At 47.6% G+C, this 18,793-nt stretch overlaps 1 protein-coding gene across 4 annotated transcripts in view; it reads left to right on the plus strand.

The window, feature by feature from the left end:
- Positions 1-18,793, plus strand: part of CDH18 (cadherin 18) — a 1,008,237-nt gene that overhangs the window by 879,036 nt on the left and 110,408 nt on the right. For all 4 annotated transcript variants that reach the window (XM_075921429.2, XM_089776420.1, XM_075921431.2 and 1 more), the window contains one exon: positions 2,563-2,816. In XM_075921429.2, coding sequence (XP_075777544.1) covers positions 2,563-2,816 — 254 coding nt within the window. The remainder of the gene's footprint in view (positions 1-2,562; positions 2,817-18,793) is intronic.

An 18,793-nucleotide genomic window follows, 5' to 3' on the forward strand; every position in this document is an offset into this window, starting at 1 on the left:
GATAGGAAATGAACCTAAATAGCTTTCAAATGTGGCTTCACTCTTGCGTTAAGGCCTACTCAGTCAGTCTTTCCTGATTTCAGTGGAGTTCTTTGTTAGGGTATGGTTTCTGCCTACAGGGAGCTCAGTGTGTATTTGTGTATATATTTATATTTATAGAACAAAATGTGGTGCATATTGCTTAAAAAGAGATGCATGCTTTATTTTTATGTAATTTCACAAAATGTCTTGATAACATTGTTAAGCAGTTAGAACTTTTTTGAGGTTCTAGAACCATTTCCATTATAAGCGACTTTTTCATATTCTCAAAACTTAAAATATTCAAACTGTGGTCTTAAATTTTCCTTGTGTGGATGTCTGCTTAAAGATGGAATTAGCTGAAAAATTTGAACACAATCTCTTCAGACATTTGAAATAAAAAATACCTCTTTCTCTTTTTTGAAATGACTGACATGAAATATAACATGGATATAATCCTTTGATGACTAATACCTTCCTAATTTAAAACTATTAGGCTACGTCTACACTTCAGGCTTCTCATGCAAGAACTGTTTTGTGCAAGAAAAACACTTGCCATATACTTTTGCGCAAGAGATGTGTTTTTGCACAAGAGCGTTCATGGCAGTGTGGACACTTGCTTGCGCAAGAAAGCTCTGATGGCCATTTTAGCCATGGGGTTTTTTGCACAAGAAACCCCTGTTGCCGGTCCACACTGCCTTCTTGCACAAGAGGGCTTATTCCTCGTGGGAAGAGGAATAACTCTTGCTCAAGAAGCCCTCTGTTCCAACACTTTACTGTAAATTTATTTGTGCATGAACGTGTGTACAGTGTAGATGCTGTGCACGTTTTTGCACAAGAATGGCCCTTCTTGCACAAGAAGCCTGCAGTGTATATGTAGCTTTAAGGGGTTTTTTAAGTTTACTAGTTTATGAATATAGGAAAACTGCAGTTTGAGCACATATAATACAGGTTGAACCTCTCCTGATGGGTGCCAAATATGAGAATTTGCTGAACCACGGGAGGTCAATATTGTCTAGCAACATTACCAATACTACTTCTGCTTATTGGGCTCTTAGAAGACATTTAAGAATAAATTAGAGCTAAATAACAACACAGAACACTGAAAGCCAGGATTGGCGGCTGTAAAAAAATGTTATAGAATCATGGAAAACTTGGCCAAATCCATGATAAATGAACACCCAGCTAACTAAAAGCATGTTGGACCACAGATGTCGCCATACCAAAAAGTGCCAGACTAGAAAGGTTCAACCTGTAGAACTGTGGTTTTCAAACTTTTTTTCTCATGACCCAGTTAAAGATAATTGTAGATGCTCACAACCCAACATAATTATATCCTTTGACTAGAGTATAGGCTCTGAAGTAGGGCTGGGGATGAGGCGTTTGGGGTATAAGAGCAGGCTCCAGGTGGGGAGGGACTCAGGGCTGGGGAAGAGGACTGGGGTGTGGGGTTGGGACACTGGCTTACCTCCAGCTGTACCTGGACATCAGTGCAGCAGGAGTGCTAAGGCAGGCTTCTAGCGGTGCGCAGCAGAGGTGTGCAAGTGGCTCTGCGCACTGATCTTGCACACATGCACTGCCCCCAGCTCTCATTGGCCATAAATCCCAGTCAATGGGACTGAAGAACTGGTGCATGTGTGGGAGCAATGAATGGAGCCATCTTGCCTAGGTGCCAGACTAGCTGCTGTCCACTTCCAGGGTGCAGCGTGTTCTTCTATTCCTGGCAGGCAAGAAACCTACCTTAGCACCCCCGCTGGTCACCTGGTCACCCTACAGCAAGATGACCCAGAGCGTGACATTCTGCAACGCTGTACTGGGTCAGGACCCATAGTCTGAAAATCATTGTAATAGAATACTTCCATTAAGTTAGCACATTAGCACAGCGCACATGTGCTTGCATCATATGGAATGTGTTCACTTTGCATCTAGAATAACAGACCAGTCTCTGTGAACCTGGGATTGTACTATATTGATTGCAAGGTAATTGCAATCATTCTTAGGCCTGGTTATTACCACCTTTCCCCTGCTTAGCTCTCAGAATTTTTCACAAAATTATGAGGATGCAGCCCTTTTGTCTTATTTACACCCAGTACTACACACTAGTACCAGATGGTAAACATGAATATCTAAAATTGTTTAAAGAAAACTTTATTAAGAAACATTAATAACACTAGAAGGCAGAACTAAGATTGTATATTCAACCATAAATTGTATGTTTCCTGACTTTGAATGTATAGTTGCAAAGTTAGCATTTCATTATTGTAATTTAATTTGTACTTATGATTCAATGGGTGAATGGATGTAAAAAGAAGTGAAATATACATTTAGAATTTTTTTCCTGTGTTTTGTCCTAGCCCAAACCTCTACAGTGCAATTTTATAGGCCCATAAGCCCAAATGAGTTGCTAAAGGGCAGCTGTATGTGGTTTAGTAGAGTGTAGACATTCTCTAATTGTCTTTCTAACAAAACTGAAAAAAATTTTGTTTGCAGGTAAGTTAAACGAAGGCACAACATATTACTGTCATATCTTTCTTCTCCCAACAGCCTCTCAACTATGAAAAAAAGAAATCCTATACTCTTAATATAGAAGGCGCAAATACACACCTTGATTTCCGCTTTTCACACTTGGGACCATTTAAAGATGTAACAATGCTGAAGATCATTGTTGGGGATGTGGATGAACCGCCAATCTTCTCTATGCCTTTCTATGTCATGGAAGTTTATGAAAATGCAAAGATTGGAACTGTTATTGGTACAGTGGCAGCACAAGATCCTGACAGTGTTGACAGCTTAATAAGGTACAGTGAACCCAAGTAGTACTGAATTGAACTATGGCTGTGAAAGGGTTGAATAACAAGACAATCTCTGTGAGTCTGCGATTGTTCTGTATTGATTGCAAGGTAACTGAAATTCATGTTTATCCAGTCCTTCTCCAAGTAGTCCATTGAGCAGAAAAGATTTACTGTTCATGCCTGACCAGGGTACTGACAGCCACCATGGGCCCCAGGGCAAGGTGTGTGGGGGATCTGTCTTTGTGCCCCTGGAAGGGGCAGAGCTGAGGGCAGTCAGCCCTTAGTGCCACCCAGACTGTAGTGTGCTTCCCCCTTCCCTCCCCGCCCAGCCCTCATAGCTGCAGAGTGGTGCTCCAACAGCAATTCAAAGGGGCCTAAGCCTCCAGCTATCGCCGCTGCTCTTTTAATCTCTGGTTCTGTTGGTGGACCTGTCCCTGACCTGCCCGGTAAAATGTGCAGTCTGCTGTTTTACCATTGAACTAATATAACCAGCCCATTCTCTGGTCTGGCTTCATCTTTGGAGATTCTGTGCTTGCACGTGGAGAAAACAGTCACTACACTTTCCTAAGGTTCCTCCCCCTCCACTTCAAACCCCTCTCCCCTCCCCCCCACCCCCCACACACACAAACCAACCTGGGTATTCAGTAATTTTCTAAAATATTTATAATCGTAGTTATAATATTCTGATTTTTTTATTAAGATCGGCGTGAAAAATAATTTTGTTTATTGCTGATATTACAATGAGGAGTCCCTGTGGCACCTTAAAAACTAAAACATTTATTTGGGCATAAGTTCTCAGAAGTAAAACCCACATTATCAGATGCATGGAGCCTCTATACATCTGACAGTCTTTAATCTGTTAGGGTGCGTCTAGACTGGCAAGATCTAACTTGCCAGCTGTCTACTTTGGCCGCTTGCTTTTGCGCAAAAGCACTGACGTTCTACTGTCTGAAATCAGTGCTTCTTGCGCAAATGCTTTGACGTTCCCGTTTGGGGAAAAAGCCCTCTTGCGGAAATGTTTTTGCACAAAAGGGCCAGTGTAGACAGGCAGCTAAGACGTTTTGCGCAAAAGCAGGCTAAACGAAAAAAAAACCTAGTGGACACTCGGAGGCTCCATAGCCACAATCAGCTCTCAGACTTCCTGGTAACCCGAGCCTCCTTAAAGCAGACGCAGATGCCGGCTGCTGAGGTCACAAGGCAGGAGCCCTTCTCAGACCTCTGGGCACAGCTCTGCCACATGGCCCCTGCCATCCAGCAGACACCCCCCCAAGCAGGATGGCAGCTCCAGGTGGGGACCAGCCACCCGCACCCCCAGCACAGGAGGCCCCCAGGGCCAGAAAAAAAAGGGCCCCATCCTGGTCCCCGGGGGAGCTGGAAGCCCTCATGGACCTCTGGAAGGAGGAGGAGGACCTGCATGAGACCTGCTTCCAGTGCCGGAACGCGGAGATCTTTTCCCGCATGGCCCACGCACTCGCCCAGCAGGGCCATCCAGCCCAGGCCCTGGAACAAGTCCGGGCTAAAGTCAAAATGCTGTGCCTTGGCTACGTCCAGGCCAGTGAGGGCCAGGGGGCAGGAGCCGACACCTGCCCCCATTACCAACGGCTCCACACTATCCTGGGCCAGCCAGCACCAGAAGGCATCAGGTGTCCCCGTGGACAGCAGCATGTGCCCCCCGTCACTAGGACTACCAAGGCAGGAGAAGGATACAGCAGTGCATCGGAGGACAAGGCCAGTACTGCCACCCAGTAGGCCCCCTCCGGCAGTCCCAACGTCTCCCGTGCATCCTCAGAGACGGAGAATGGATCCACCGGTGAGTGTTACACTTTGCAATCACAAAGGCGGGGAGTGAGGGCGGGAGCCAGGCACCCGGAGGGGGAAGGAGGACAGCATGTCACTCAGGCCGCGTGAGCTGCACGCTGTGAAGCATTAGGCAGGAAGCAGCATGTGCAACCATGTGCAGCCTGGTAACCGAGTGGGACATGGCTGCGGCAGGCAGCTGCAGGGCACGCCTGGGACCATGCTGCTCTCTCACATGCGGTAGGACCAGGGGGGAAGGGTGGATGCCGGCTGGAACCAGCCAGGGTCCCAGGGACTCAGGCTAGAGCCACACATCTCCACAAGAGTGCAGCACGCGGAACGGCACGCTGTTCCATGCTCCCGGTGCCTTGGCTGGCTCCCCAAGGGAAGTCCCCACTGTAGCTACACATGTCCCTGGGCTACGTGTGTGAGGGCTAACGGGAGGGGGAAGGAGGTAAGCGCTCGGGCTGGCCCTAGAGCCACCTGAGTTTCGCTGCAAGGATGGTACACTCCCCAGTCACTCTCCTGGTTCCGTCCAGGAGACATCCCATGCGATGGGGATCTGAGAGCCCAGACCACATCTGACAGATGTGCTCCCAGGCACTGTGTGGGGATTCATCTCGCTCCCTGTCAAACACCATTGATTAGCCCAAAGCCTCACAGCCTCCACCAGCAGGGAGTTCCACAGGTGAAGACAACACAAGCGCCCTCCCACCCTCCACGGGGCCAGGACACAGACCGGTGGTTACAATACATGGAGGAGGACCCTACTCCAGGGGCGGTCCTGTATGCAAACATACAACAGAAGGCCAGGGGGGTAACCAAGTGGGCCCAAGCCACACTACTGTGGTGTCACCTGGGCTCATGGGTGGAGGGCATGAGGTGTGGGGACAGTGGCCTGGCTGCCTGACTGACGCATCCTTTCTTCTCTTCCCTGCAGTGGGACCAAGCAAAAGCAGGGGACCCTCCAGCCCTGCGGCAGCGGCAGCACCCCCACTGCCCAACCACCAAGGCAGCGGGTCCGGCAGCAGGACCAGCTCCTTCGGCGCCACGTGCAGGCTGTCGAACACCTTCCAGGCCGCCTTCCAGGCCCAGAGCATGCGCATGGTGGATGCCATATCCACGCTCACCGCACACATTGGCCATACCATTCACTATGGCATGGCCTTACCCCATGCACCCGCCATCTCTCCCCTAGCACTGCCCATGCCCCCTCCTGCTCCTGCCCCTCCTGCAATAGCCACTCCTGCAATGGCCCCTCCTGCCTACCTCCCTGTGCTGCCTGCCCTGACACGGCCTGACCCCCCATGTGCAGGTCTGCCCCCACAGAAGCAGTCGCAGGGGCCACCCCTCCCAGAAGTTGCTCCTCCCTCTCCCAGTTCAAAGTCTCCTCCCCCTCCCGTCCTACATCTCCCCGCTCCCCATTGTAAATAAAAAGTTCCAAGCTTGTGTTTAAAAAAAACCTGTGTTGTTATTTATTGGAAGGGTAAGGGGAGGGGACAGGGGAAGGGTTAGGGATGGGAGGGAGTTGTAAAGAGAGACAGAGGTAACCCTACTATGGGGCCTGGGAGAACATGTCTGTCAGGGCCTCCCGGATGCGCACCCCATCATGGTGCGCCTGGCGGATGGCAGCTGTGTGGGGCTGTTCGTAGGCCTGGCCCTCGCCTGCCGTCCATGCCGGGAGGAATGCCTTCCCCCTAAGCTCCACGAGATTGTGGAGCATGCAGCACGCGGCCACTACCTCCGGGACATTCTGCTCACTCATCGCGAGACGTGAGCAAGCAACGGAACCGGGCTTTCAACCGCCCGAAGGTGCACTCGACTTGGTTGCAGGCCCGGTTGAGGCGGTCATTGAACTGGGCCCAGTTGTGGTCCAGCCACCCCGTGTAGGGCCACATTAGCCAAGGCAGCAGGGGGTAGTCCGCATCCCCCACAACACAGGTGGGCATGGGCACGTCCCTGACAGCAAATTCCCGCTGGGGAAAGTAAGTGCCCGCCTCCAGCCTGCGAAACAGGCTGGAGTTCTGGAGGATGTGGGCGTCATGTGCCCTGATGGACCAGCCCGCATAAACGTCCAGGAAGCGGCCATGGTGGTCCATGAGGACCTGGAGTACAATTGAGAAGTACCCCTTTCTGTTAATGGGCCGCTCGATGCTCCGGGGCATGGACGGGGATGTGGGTTGCATCCAGGGCTCCCCCGCAGTTGGGGAACCCGAGGGCAGCGAAACCAGTCATCATAGCCTCCACATCGCACAGGAGGATCACTCTCGGGAGCAGGACGTCATTGATGGCATGGACGACCTGCAGAAGGGTGCAGAGAAACACGGGAACACATCAGGCAGGATGAAAGGATGAATGTGTGCCCTCTTGGCCCCCCCCCCCCGTGATGCCCTCTGTCCTCATGCACACACACACACCAGGGCCCCGTTGCCCCATGCCCTCCCCCCACCAGCAGGCCTGTGCAAGGGAGGGACGGCCCAAACCCCTGAGTGACCCAGTCTGGAGTCTTGCCTGCCCCTTGGCATGGAGTGCAGCACCCTCCCCCCATCCCACTCCCCCTAGGACTTACCTCTATCAGGACGGCACCGATGGTCGATCTGCCCACCCCAAACTGGTGTGCCACCGATCGGTAGCTGTCCGGGGTGGCCAGCTTCCACAGTGTGATGGTGACCCTCTTGTCCACGGGGATGGGTGCCCACAGCCGGGTGGTGCTTCTCTGGAGCACAGGGGCGAGCCAGGCACATAGCTCCAGGAACGTCTGCTTTTGCATGCGGAAGTTCTGGAGCCATTGCTGGTCGTCCCATTGCCCAAGGACCAGCCGGTCCCACCAGTCGGTACTGGTGTCCAGTCTCAAGAGTGGCCTCTCCATGGTGGGCTAGGGATGCCACAGGGACGCCATGGCCTCCCTGGTGAGGGAGTCCAGAGCGATCTGCATCTCAAGGTCCTGGAAGAGGAGCCTGGAGCGCCAGCTGCAGTTACTCCAAAATGGCCGCAAGGGGCCAGAGCAGGCACATGGCCACCCCTAGCTCCAAGGCACAAAAAACAAGGTAGATGGAAAAAAATCAGCCAAAGGCACAAAAAGGCACAAGACAGTGGTGTCCAAAAAGGCAGAGGGCAACCACAAAACTGCTACGGCTGTCAGTTCCTGCAAGAGGTCCTATAGTACGCAGCAGGAGAGAAACAGCTGGCCAGGGAGATCCCTTTAAGCACGTGTTTCAAAGGAGCTCCAGCCCCCGCCCCCAGAAAGGGCTGGTGCCCTTTTGCCCTCTTCAAAATGGTTCCGGGCTTCTGCTTTTGCGCAAAAGCATCCTGCCGATGTAGATGCGCTTTTGCGCAAAAGCGCATCATTCTAACGATGACTCCAGGACCAATCTAGACGCTGTCTTGTGCAAATACTTTTAACAGAAAAACTTTTCCGTTAAAAGTATTTACACAAAATTATGCCAGTCTAGACGCAGCTCATGAGTTTGGAAATTCAAAGCATTTTCATGTTGAACCAAAGCACTCTGTATTCCACTTTGCTATAATGAACTTCATTAACCAGTGCAGTGATTGATTAACAATAGAACAATCATGTAGTCTGAGTATTTTCCTGACTTCATTAGAAAATAACATGCTTTTTTTGTCTCCTCTCCAACCTGATTCTTGTCCCTATAGCTAAAACACAGTAACACATGGACAGTTCAAATACTCAGTAAATTGGGCCTCATGGCTCAATTGCTTTTTATACAAAGCAGTTGCTTTATTTCCAGAAACAGTAGAAAGCATTAACCAGATTAAGGCAACCTACAAAACCAGAAAAGCTTTTCTGAGAGCTTCAGGCTACTCATTTTATAGGAAGTTAATGGAGCATGTAGTAGTCTTCCTCCTGCTGCTTCTGCCTTTCCGCTTTGTCTGTCATGTAGAACTACCTCATAATGGATGATATATGGTAATAGTTAAGATACCTACTCTACTGCAGAGTAGAAAAACCTGCTCTCCAGCTAACAAAGTGATATCTGGGAGCTGTAATGAACTCAGACTTGCTTCAACTCAATCTGGATTACATTGATAACTTTTCTTGAGTGTAAAATAATATATTATAATATACTAATATAATATACTAATTAAATTATAAATTATTTAACATTATGTAGGGGAATTAATTTGTGTTTCAAATAATAGAGCAAATTCAGGAATCTGTTTTAACTTTTGCTCCATTGCTAGTAGAATATAAGGATGACTTGATTATTTCTGAAGCTTCAGGGGGTAAACTTAAAAAAACATCAAATAGTCTGATAGCACTTTAAAGACTAAAGAAGTTTTCAGCTGACCCCGGTCTCCGTGTTGCACTGCCTCTTTCATGTGCCACCGCGGCGCTTCAAGAGACAGCGCTGCATGGAGCCCGGGGTCAGCTGAAAACTTCATCTGACTCCAGGCTCCACCTTGCACTGCCCCTTGGAAACATTGCCCTGACGCTTCAAAGTGGCAGCGCTGCATTGAGCCCAGGATCTAGCTGATCCTAGGCTCCATGCAGCACTGCCCGGAGGTGCACACGATTAATCATGTGTTTAATTGTCATTACATTTTTTAATTGAAATTAATCGCACATTTAATAGCTGTTAATTAATCACGATTAAATTTTTTAATCTCTTGACAGCCCTACTTTTGATGTGAATTACGTGTTAAATATAAGGAAGACTAGTTTTGTAATGGGCCATCCAATTAATGTAATTGTTCAGGCACATGACTTTTTTCCAGAAGAACACTAGAAATATCTGGTAATTTGAATGCATGAGGATAAGAATGACTTTGCTCACATCTTGATTTGCCAATGGCTTTAAAATCTTCAAGGTAATCCAGGTGAAATGGCTGTTCATTAGCTGATTAAATGTTTTTAGAATCAAACTAGAGTGGACATGGAGGACTATAGCCCTCTCATGGATCTTAGCATTCAATGCCCCTTCCTAAGGCCTGAAAGCCTAAACCATTTACATCAATTTAGAGTTGAAAAACAGATTTAGCCCCTCTGACAATCAGTAAAGGCTAGTGGAGGCCCAGGGTTCTTTTAATCAGATGTCAAACATAAGCTGTCTTATTTTTACTACAGTCCTTTTTCTCCTGCTCTCACACGCACCAACAACATCCCCCCCCCCCCCCCCCACTCCTTTTCTCAACATATTTGAATGATGCTGTATTTGTGCCATGAGGTAAAATGGATTTAACAACAATGGGAGATTTTTTAAGAAGTAGAAACTTGGCCTCTTGGAATCCTTTTTCTTCCATTTTGCAGAGGGGGGTGACAACCTAGCTGTCCTCTAAGATGCATTTTTAAAATCAAACCACCTCCACTGAGTTAGGCTTAAGACAACAGTAAAAGCTAATTGTGCTCACCACATCACTCAGTATCATGTGACTATTTCTTATATAAACAATAGGATGCAATATCCTTAAGGTTTGTATTGACCAAAAACTTTGTTCAAACATTTGATTACAGCTGGTAAACTTAAAGGAATAACTTACTTTTTACTTACAAAGGGTATGTCTACACTACAAAGTTAATTCGAACTAACAGCTGTTAGTTCGAATTAACTTTAATAGGCGCTACACATGCAAACCGCTAGTTCGAACTTAATTCGAACTAGCAGAGCGCTTAATTCAAACTAGGTAAACCTCATTCTACGAGGACTAACGCCTAGTTCGAATTAAGTAGTTCGAATTAAGGGCTGTGTAGCCACTTAATTCGAACTAGTTGGAGACTAGCCCTTCCCAGCTTGCCCTGGTGGCCACTCTGGGCACAACCAGGGAAACTCTTCTGCCCCCCTCCCAGCCCCGGAGCCCTTAAAGGGGCACGGTCTGGCTAAAGTGCCCGTGCCAGGTGCAAGCCTGCCAGCACCCAGCCAGCAGACCATGCAACTGGCACGGCACGAGCCAGCCACCCGCTGCCACCCAACCATCTACCTCTTCCCGGGACCAGGCTGGCGGCTCCCAAGAGCCTGCCTGGGGCCACAAGAGGCGGGTGCCTGCCTGGTCTAGTGCGGACATCGTGGACCTCATCCAGGTTTGGGGGGAGGCCTCCAACGTCCACAACCTCCGCACTAGGCACAGAAAAGTGGCTGTCTAGGGCAGGATAGCTGCCAGCCTGGCCACCCAGGAGCAAGTTTGCATGAAAATCAAGGTGGTCCAGTGAGACCCCCGACCCTGAGCTTAGAACATAAGAACATAAGAACGGCCGTACTGGGTCAGACCAAAGGCCCATCTAGCCCAGTAGCCTGTCTGCCGACAGCGGCCAACGCTACGTACCCTGGAGGTGATGGACCGAAGACAATAACCAAGCCATTTGTCTCATGCCATCCATCTCCAGCCTTCCACAAACAGAGGCCAGGGACACCATTTCTACCCCCTAGCTAATAGCACTCCATAGACTCAACCTCCATCACTTTATCTAATTTCTCTTTAAACTCTGTTTAAAGGTTGACTATTTTGCTTTGTGAAGAAGAACTTTCTGTGATTAGTTTGAAGCCTGCTACCCGTTCTTTTCATTTGGTGTCCTTTAGTCCTTATATTATTTCATATTATGGGAACTAATGAAGAACTTTTCTTTATGCACCCTCTCCACACCACTTATGATTTTATAGACCTCTATCATATCCCCCCTCAGTCTCCTCTTTTCTAAGCTAAAAAGTCCCAGTCTCTTTGCCTATTTTCATATGGGACCTGTTCCAAACCCCTGATCATTTTAGTTGCCCTTTTTGGAACCCTTTCCAAGGCCAAAATATCTTTTCTGGGGTGAGGAGACCACATCTGTACACAGTACTGAAGATATGGCGTACCATAGTTTGATACTTCCCCTCCTCCTTCTTCCCCTGGCTTCCCCCTTCTAGCTCCTTCCTCTCAGGTTTCCCCTTCTCCTCTCCCACCTCCTTTTCCCAGTCTCCCCAGAGGTTAATCCCCACATTTTGTTAAATAAAGAGAGTTTCTATTTTTGAACACACGTGTCCTTTATTTTGTACATCAGGAAGGGGGGGCTAGGGAGGGGTAAGTGGAAGGAGGTGAGGGAGGAATGGGGTATGAGCCCCCGATGGGGAGGACTGGGGTGGCTCTGCGGGCTCCTCAGGGTGGAAGCTCTCCTGTAGTCCTCCGTTTCCCCCCCTCCCCCCGGATGGCAGCCTGCGGCAAGTGCAGCCGGGCTGATGGCTGAGTGCTGTGATGTGCCGGGTGTGGGCATTCAGGGCACTCCAAGACAGGACTGCTTTGCTGTCCATCATCGATGTAGAAAAGCAGGCGGGGAACCCTGAGAACTGTCTGTCCGGGGTGGGGGTTGGGTCCCTTTAAGCACAGCCCTCGGCTAGCCTGAGACAGCAGCTCCACGCTCTAAGTCCTAACCTGATGCCCTGCCAGCACTGCTTCCGGCCAACCTTAACTTCGGTTCAGGGTCCACTCCATGTGGACATGCTAGTTCGAATTAGCAAAATGCTAATTCAAACTATTTTTTAGGTCTAGATGCACCAGTTCAAATTAGCTTAGTTCGAATTAACTAATTCGAATTAAGTTAGTTTGAATTAGTGCTGTAGTGTAGACATACCCTAAATAACGTAAAACTGAGGGTTTATTGTGGAAAAGGAGGTTTTACTATGATTTGAAGCCAAATCAAGTGTCCCAAGTGCTATTTAATTATATAATAGTGTGATGGGTTTCCCCTGGGGTACCACCAGGAACTAAGGTACCACTGAACCTCTGACCCAACCGTCAAGGCTCCCTTTCACATTGTACTGCAGTGATCAGCTGCCAAGCTCTTTGTCAGGTCTGTTCCACTCTGGCACTTGGAGTGCAGAAAGTGCAAAACGGCTTAAAAACCTTGCCTTTACAAGCACCGATTACCAAAACTTCCCAAGATCACAGATTCGGTGACTCTGAGAAATAAACAAACCAGCTGCCATCATCAAATGATTTTTTATCCCTAAAAGCCAGGGGTGAACACTTGAAACCCCCAGTGGTATCCCAACCTCTTTTGCTGCAAAAAAGCTTGAAAAGAAAACAAGCTGCAGTCTCTGGTAGCTGAGTCTGAGGCATGCAGATATACACAGACAGACCTTCCAGGACAAGAATCAAATGATCATCTTAAAAAAAAGTGATTATTATTACAAAACAAAAGATAAACTTGGTTGCTAGATGTTACAGAACAACTACTGAAAACACAGAGAAAAGTCTCTGGGAACAATGTGAGGTTGTAAATGGGGAGGGGAGGCATAGATTCACACAGAGCAGTTCAAACCAAACCACAAAACAAAGAGAAAATACCCTGAATGTGACTAGATCCACTTTTTTCCCTTTTACGTACTTCCAATCTCCTCTTTGTTCAGTCTACTCTCATGCTCCAAATTCCTTGGGGACATGGTAGTCCTGCCTGGGTTTAAATCATTCTGTCTCTCTCAACTCCTGGTTTTTCTCTCCCACACAAAGAAAGCAGACAAGGAATCTATATCAAATTCAAATTTTATCCCCCTATCTCTATTGGTTCTCCTAGCATCCTGCCCAACATCTTTGCTAGCTATCTGAGTATAACCCCAGGTCAGAACTCCTCCTGTCCATTATACTTTCCATCCTGCACTTTCACCAACAAACATACAGATAAAGGCATACACATCCAGTTATATGCAGGCTTTCTGAACAGTTACGCATAGGAAGCTCATCTGACCATGTGGGTTTTGCCCACGGAAGCTTTATGATACTATTTTTTTTTGTTAGTTGTGGCCAATGAATAGTCCTGTGGCAACTTTGAGACATAGGAAGGCTACAGCAAGGGCAATTGCTAGGTACTCAGGCATGCACCCACTCTGTAGTATAAACCTCAAATTATATTGTTTCATGCTGCGCATGGAACTGTGCATCATAAGCTCATAAAATTTGCTTCATTCCTCACTGTGGAGAGGAGTATACAACAGCCTGTGGTCCGTATGTTATGATTTTCACACACCTCAGTCCAACCCACTGGCTTAGGTAAAGCAGAAACAGATTTATTAACTGGAAAAGATACATTTTAAATGGTTATAAGTGATAACAAACAAATCAAAGAAAACTACCTAGTAAATAAACACAACATGAAACTACGCTTCATACACTAAGAAGTTTACCCTAAGAGATTATACAAGCAGGCTGCAGATTCTTAAGAGGCAAACTGTATTTGCTTTACAGCTTAGAATCCCCAATTGCTTCTTCACAGGACCCTTTAGCCTGGATCGAGCAGATCAATCTTTTTTCCTCAGATGTTTCCAGGTTACTTCTTGGATGGAAAGTGAAGAACACCAGATGAAATGGCTTCCTGCCATACATTGCTTTATATGGTGGGAACCATTTGCTCCTAAAGGTTGGTTTTCAGAGCAGTTTGTGGAAAAATACTGACATCCCAATATGGCATCCAGCATCATGTTACCTGGTTACATGTCCATTGTAGAGTCATAGCAGCCATCATTCACCAGCTGTTTGGAGTGTTCATAGTGTAGCCCCTCCTGCCCACTAGCCCAGTATAAGATTATTCAACGTAAGGGAAAGCCTTGTGACTTTTTACACAACTTTGGGAGACTAGGCCTGAGGCTCTTTTGTGTACTCTACGTTGTATGTCAGAGTACATCTACACTGTACGCTCATTTTGGTATAAGCTATTCTAGAAAAGAGTTTATTATGAAATAGTGTGTATACACAAAAAGTGCATCAAAATAGTGATTTGCTATTTTGAAATAGAGCGTCCACACTGATTGGATGCTATCTCGCATTTAAGACCACCAGAACAGGTTCAGGCAGGGCATTAGGTCAGTAGTGACTGCCTGGAACTTCTGCCTGAGGCTATCTGAGATGCATGTTTAAAGGGACTCCCCTGTACAGCCATTTCTCAGGTTCTTCTCCTGCTTGCCTAGCTCTCTGAGGGTATGTCTACACTACCACCCTAGTTCGAACTAGCGGGGTAATGTAGGCATACCGCACTTGCAAATGAAGCCCGGGATTTGAATTTCCCAGGCTTCATTTGCATAAGCCAGCCGGCACCATTTTTAAATGCCGGCTTGTTCGAACCCTGTGCCGCGCGGCTACACGCGGCACGGGCTAGATAGTTCGAACTAGCAAGCCATTCTGTACGTTCCACGAGGCGTACAGATAGTTCGGGCGCCGGCTGGCTTATGCAAATGAAGCCCGGGAAATTCAAAGCCCGGGCTTCATTTGCAAGTGCGGTATGCCTACATTACCCCGCTAGTTCGAACTAGCGGGGTAGTGTAGACATACCCTGAGGGACAGCAAAGCACTTCCACTGTGTGCTTTGGTTGCCCTGTTTTTGGACACCTCAGCACTCCTAGCTCTGGAACTGGAGCTGCCTCTGTGCATGTGACGGCCCCTGACTGTTGTGCTGCAAGTTTCTGCAGCAGTTTCTGCAGGCTGCACTCCAAGCCCTTCAGGAGCATGACCCTGTTTGAGGAGACCCTCAACATGTATCTAGGAGCACAGCTCTTTCAGATACACCCCACTATCGAGTGCTGCTTCTAGCGGCTAGACACAAGTTTTGAATGGTGGGACCAGTTCATGATGGAGTGGTGGAACAACCAGCAATGGCTCCAGAATTTCCATATGAGAAAGGACATGTTCCTGGAGCTGTGTGCCTGGCTCGCCCCAGCTCTCTCATGATGGGACATGCAGATGAGACCTCTGGAGAAGTGGGTCGCTATTGCCATTTGGAAGCTCGCCGCGCTGGACAGTTACTGAGTCATTGGGAACCGTGGGGAAGTTGACCGTTGGGGCCCTCGACATGCAGGTATGGCACTCTTGGGCTGCAGTCCCAGGATGGGGGGGAATAGTGGAAAGATGGAGCCTAGGGAAAGAGGGAGTTGGTAGTGTGTGGGTGGGGGAGAGTGGAGAGGAAGTCCCTGTCCCTGGGCGGTTCTCCAGTCCCACCCTCATCTATCCCTGCCAGGGGGTCAAGCTATATAAGGTGTGCTCCTGGTATGTTTGGAAAGGATTGGGGGGGGAAGAGCTCAGGGACCTCCCAAGGGCTCTGACACCCCTTTGTTTATTTGTTTGTCTCTTTCTGCAGGTGGTGAGGGCCATCAACGCTGTCCTGCTGCACAGGGTCATCCACCTTGGCGACGTGGACCCCATCATTACCGGCTTTGCTGCCATGGGCTTCCCCAACTGTACAGGGTGACTATTGATGGCACCCACATCCCTATCTGGGCCCCTGATCACTGGGCATCGCAATACATTCACCTGAGGGATACTTTTCGATGGTCCTACAGGCCCTGGTCGACCACTGCAGCCAGTCTTTGGAGATCTTTGTCGTCTGATTGGGAAAGGACCACAATGTCCTCATGTTCAGAAACACCAGCCTTTTCCAGAAGCTGGAAGCTGATGCTTTGTTCCCCAAGTGCAGCATTAAGGTCGAGGACATGGACATGCCACTGTGCATTGTGGGGGATGCAGCCTCCCTCGTGCCGTGCCTAATGATGCCATATGCTGGACACGTCGACCCCAGCAAGGACTGCTTCAGTGCCCGCCTAGGCACTGCCCAGCCAGGAGGGAAGGGCCTTTGAGCAGCCACGTACAGCTGCCTTCCTGGAGGCTTGAGGGTCTGTCATGCTGGCTAGATGATGTGCAGTGGCAGCTGTGCTGTGGCGGCCAGCTTCCTGCCACAAGCTCTTTTCCCTGTGTCTGCAGCTTTAAGAGCTTCAGGGGAAGAGGAACTATCGGGTCCTGAGGAGTGTGGACAGAGTGGTCAGCAGGGCATCTGTGGGATTTCCTGGAGGTCCCTTATTCCAAAAAAACTCCCTGGGCCGCATCCACACACACCCTCTTCCAAAACAGCTATTTCAGAAGAGACGTTATTCCTTGTACAATGAGGTTTACAAACATTGGAAAAAGCCATCCATTATTTCGATTTTCTTTCAAAGTAACAGAATTGCTGTGTAGATGCTAGCATTGTTATTCCAGAATAAGGATGCACTGTAGAAGCACCCTCAATATGTGCACCTCATACCAGACCCACTCAGACAAGCTACCAGGAACAGGTTTTATTCTGTAAAGAACACAGAACAGGATTACAGATCAGCAACCTGCTCTTTGCTTGTAGGCTATGTGCTTCCAGTTCAGTCAGTTGCTAAGACCCTGCTGGGGTCAGAGGGTACATCCTGGCAGGAACCAGGAAGTTCTCCCAACATGCCACAGTTTGTAGTCCACAGCTGTCATTCCAAAGGCTGCTCCTGAACAACACACATGGGAAGTACACACAAAGGAATGCTCACCTAGTGGGAGATAAGCTTCTTCGAAAGTCTATTATTTTTTCTCGTGTTCCATTGCCCTGAATAAGCCCTTCCCAACTTACCATCTAGACTGAAATGATCTTATCTAATGGGCATTACGCAGGTGTAATTACATTTGAAATACAGATATATGATCAGTGGGTGCATCTAGACTGGCAAGATTTTGCACAAAAGCAGTTGCTTTTGTGCAAAAACTTGCCAGCTGTCTACACTGGCCGCTTGAATTTGTGCAAGAGCACTGACGTTCTAATGTCAGAATTCAGTACTTCTTGCGCAAATATTTTGACGCTCCTGCTCAGGGATAAGCCCTCTTGCACAAGAATGCTTGTGCAAGAGGGCCAGTGTAGACAGGCACCTTAATTTTTTGCGCAAGAAAGCCTGATGGTTAAAATGGCCATCGGAGCTTTCTTGCGCAAAAGCGTGTCTATACTGGGCACGGATGCTTTTGCGCAAAAACACTTTTTGCGCAAAAGCATCCGTGCCACTCTAGATGCTCTTTTGTGGAAATACTTTTAACGGAAAAACTTTTGCCAGCATGTTTAACTTCAGATACAAAAGTGATACATGCTTACAAATAGGATAATCCTATTCAGCAAAACATAGCTTATTCAGTGACACCTTACAACTTATCTGGCATCAAATAAATCATAATTATGCCATACTTACATCATAATAATATAATTGTAGAGAATATGGAGTTTCATATCACAAATACTGTCAGTGAATAGTATGATTTATATATATATGCCACGATTCCTATTGCTCTCACTTCTATGTTTGCTTAGGGTTGCCTGAGTAAGCATGGTTTGATGTGCAAAGTCAAAGACAGTGGGAATTGTGATCTCAGATCTGTCTCAAAAATTATTTATGAAGGATTATTAGGGCATATAGCTATGCCAGACTACAAGGGGCAATTTATAAGAATATTTCTTATTGTCCATAGCTGTTGAGAGATATGAGACAGACATCAAACTGGGTTTGTATTATTTATGGTATAATGGGTAAGTCCATAAAATGAGTTAGAAAAGAACAAAAAGCTAGGCAATATAAGTGAAGACTTTACCATCTAAGGGACTGATCCAGCAAGCAGATAATGTGACATGCATTATTTCTTCTGCACATAGTCCATTTGAAAATCAAGGAAACTCCATACTATAGTAACTTCTAAGATGTTTCTAAATAGGATACAAAAGAAAAAAATTGAACACATGAAGTTTATAGACCTCTGAAAATATCAGGATTAGAAATCTTTAGTCGAGAAGTAGGTTTTATGGAGGACTCTGAACCCTTAATCCTAGGGTACTCTAGGACTGTGCATTGAATTTGGCCACATGGTCAATTTCGTAAGTGATGCATCCATACTACCAAACCTGTCATATCAACTTTAAGGGCCATGGAAGTCAATTTCAGTACTCCTGATATTCAGGAGAGTAACAATATTCCCAACCTTGAATGGTTGAATTTACAGTAGGGTAGACGCAGCGTTGGGTGAAAAATCAAGCCTGTTGGCCTCCAGGAGGCCTTCCGCAGTTCCCTGCTTTGCTCACTCTAGCCAGAACCTGTGCCTCTACTGATCCCAGATGAGCACAGAAGGGAAAATTGAATTGCCCTTCCCTTGTGGACAGCATTGTGAGCACATCCCAGAGCAAGCAGCACAGGGCACCACATGTGGATGTGACTTCGACCAATTCTGGAAACACTGCAATGATTTGGAATACTTCTGCTCCCACAGGCTCCAGTTCCCAGGAGTTCAGAAGAGCATCAGCATTGAGTGTCCAGGAGTAAATAAAACTAAAGCAAAAGTAAACACAGTTATGGATAGATTCAAAACCTTTTTTTCCTCTGTAGTGTCATAGAACGTGAATTGAAACAGTGAGTGAAATAAGTTACCCCAGACTTACTTTATTT

This window comes from Pelodiscus sinensis, chromosome 2, assembly GCF_052426305.1.
Source record: "Pelodiscus sinensis isolate ZL-2025 chromosome 2, ASM5242630v1, whole genome shotgun sequence".
Taxonomy (NCBI): Eukaryota; Metazoa; Chordata; order Testudines; family Trionychidae; genus Pelodiscus; species Pelodiscus sinensis.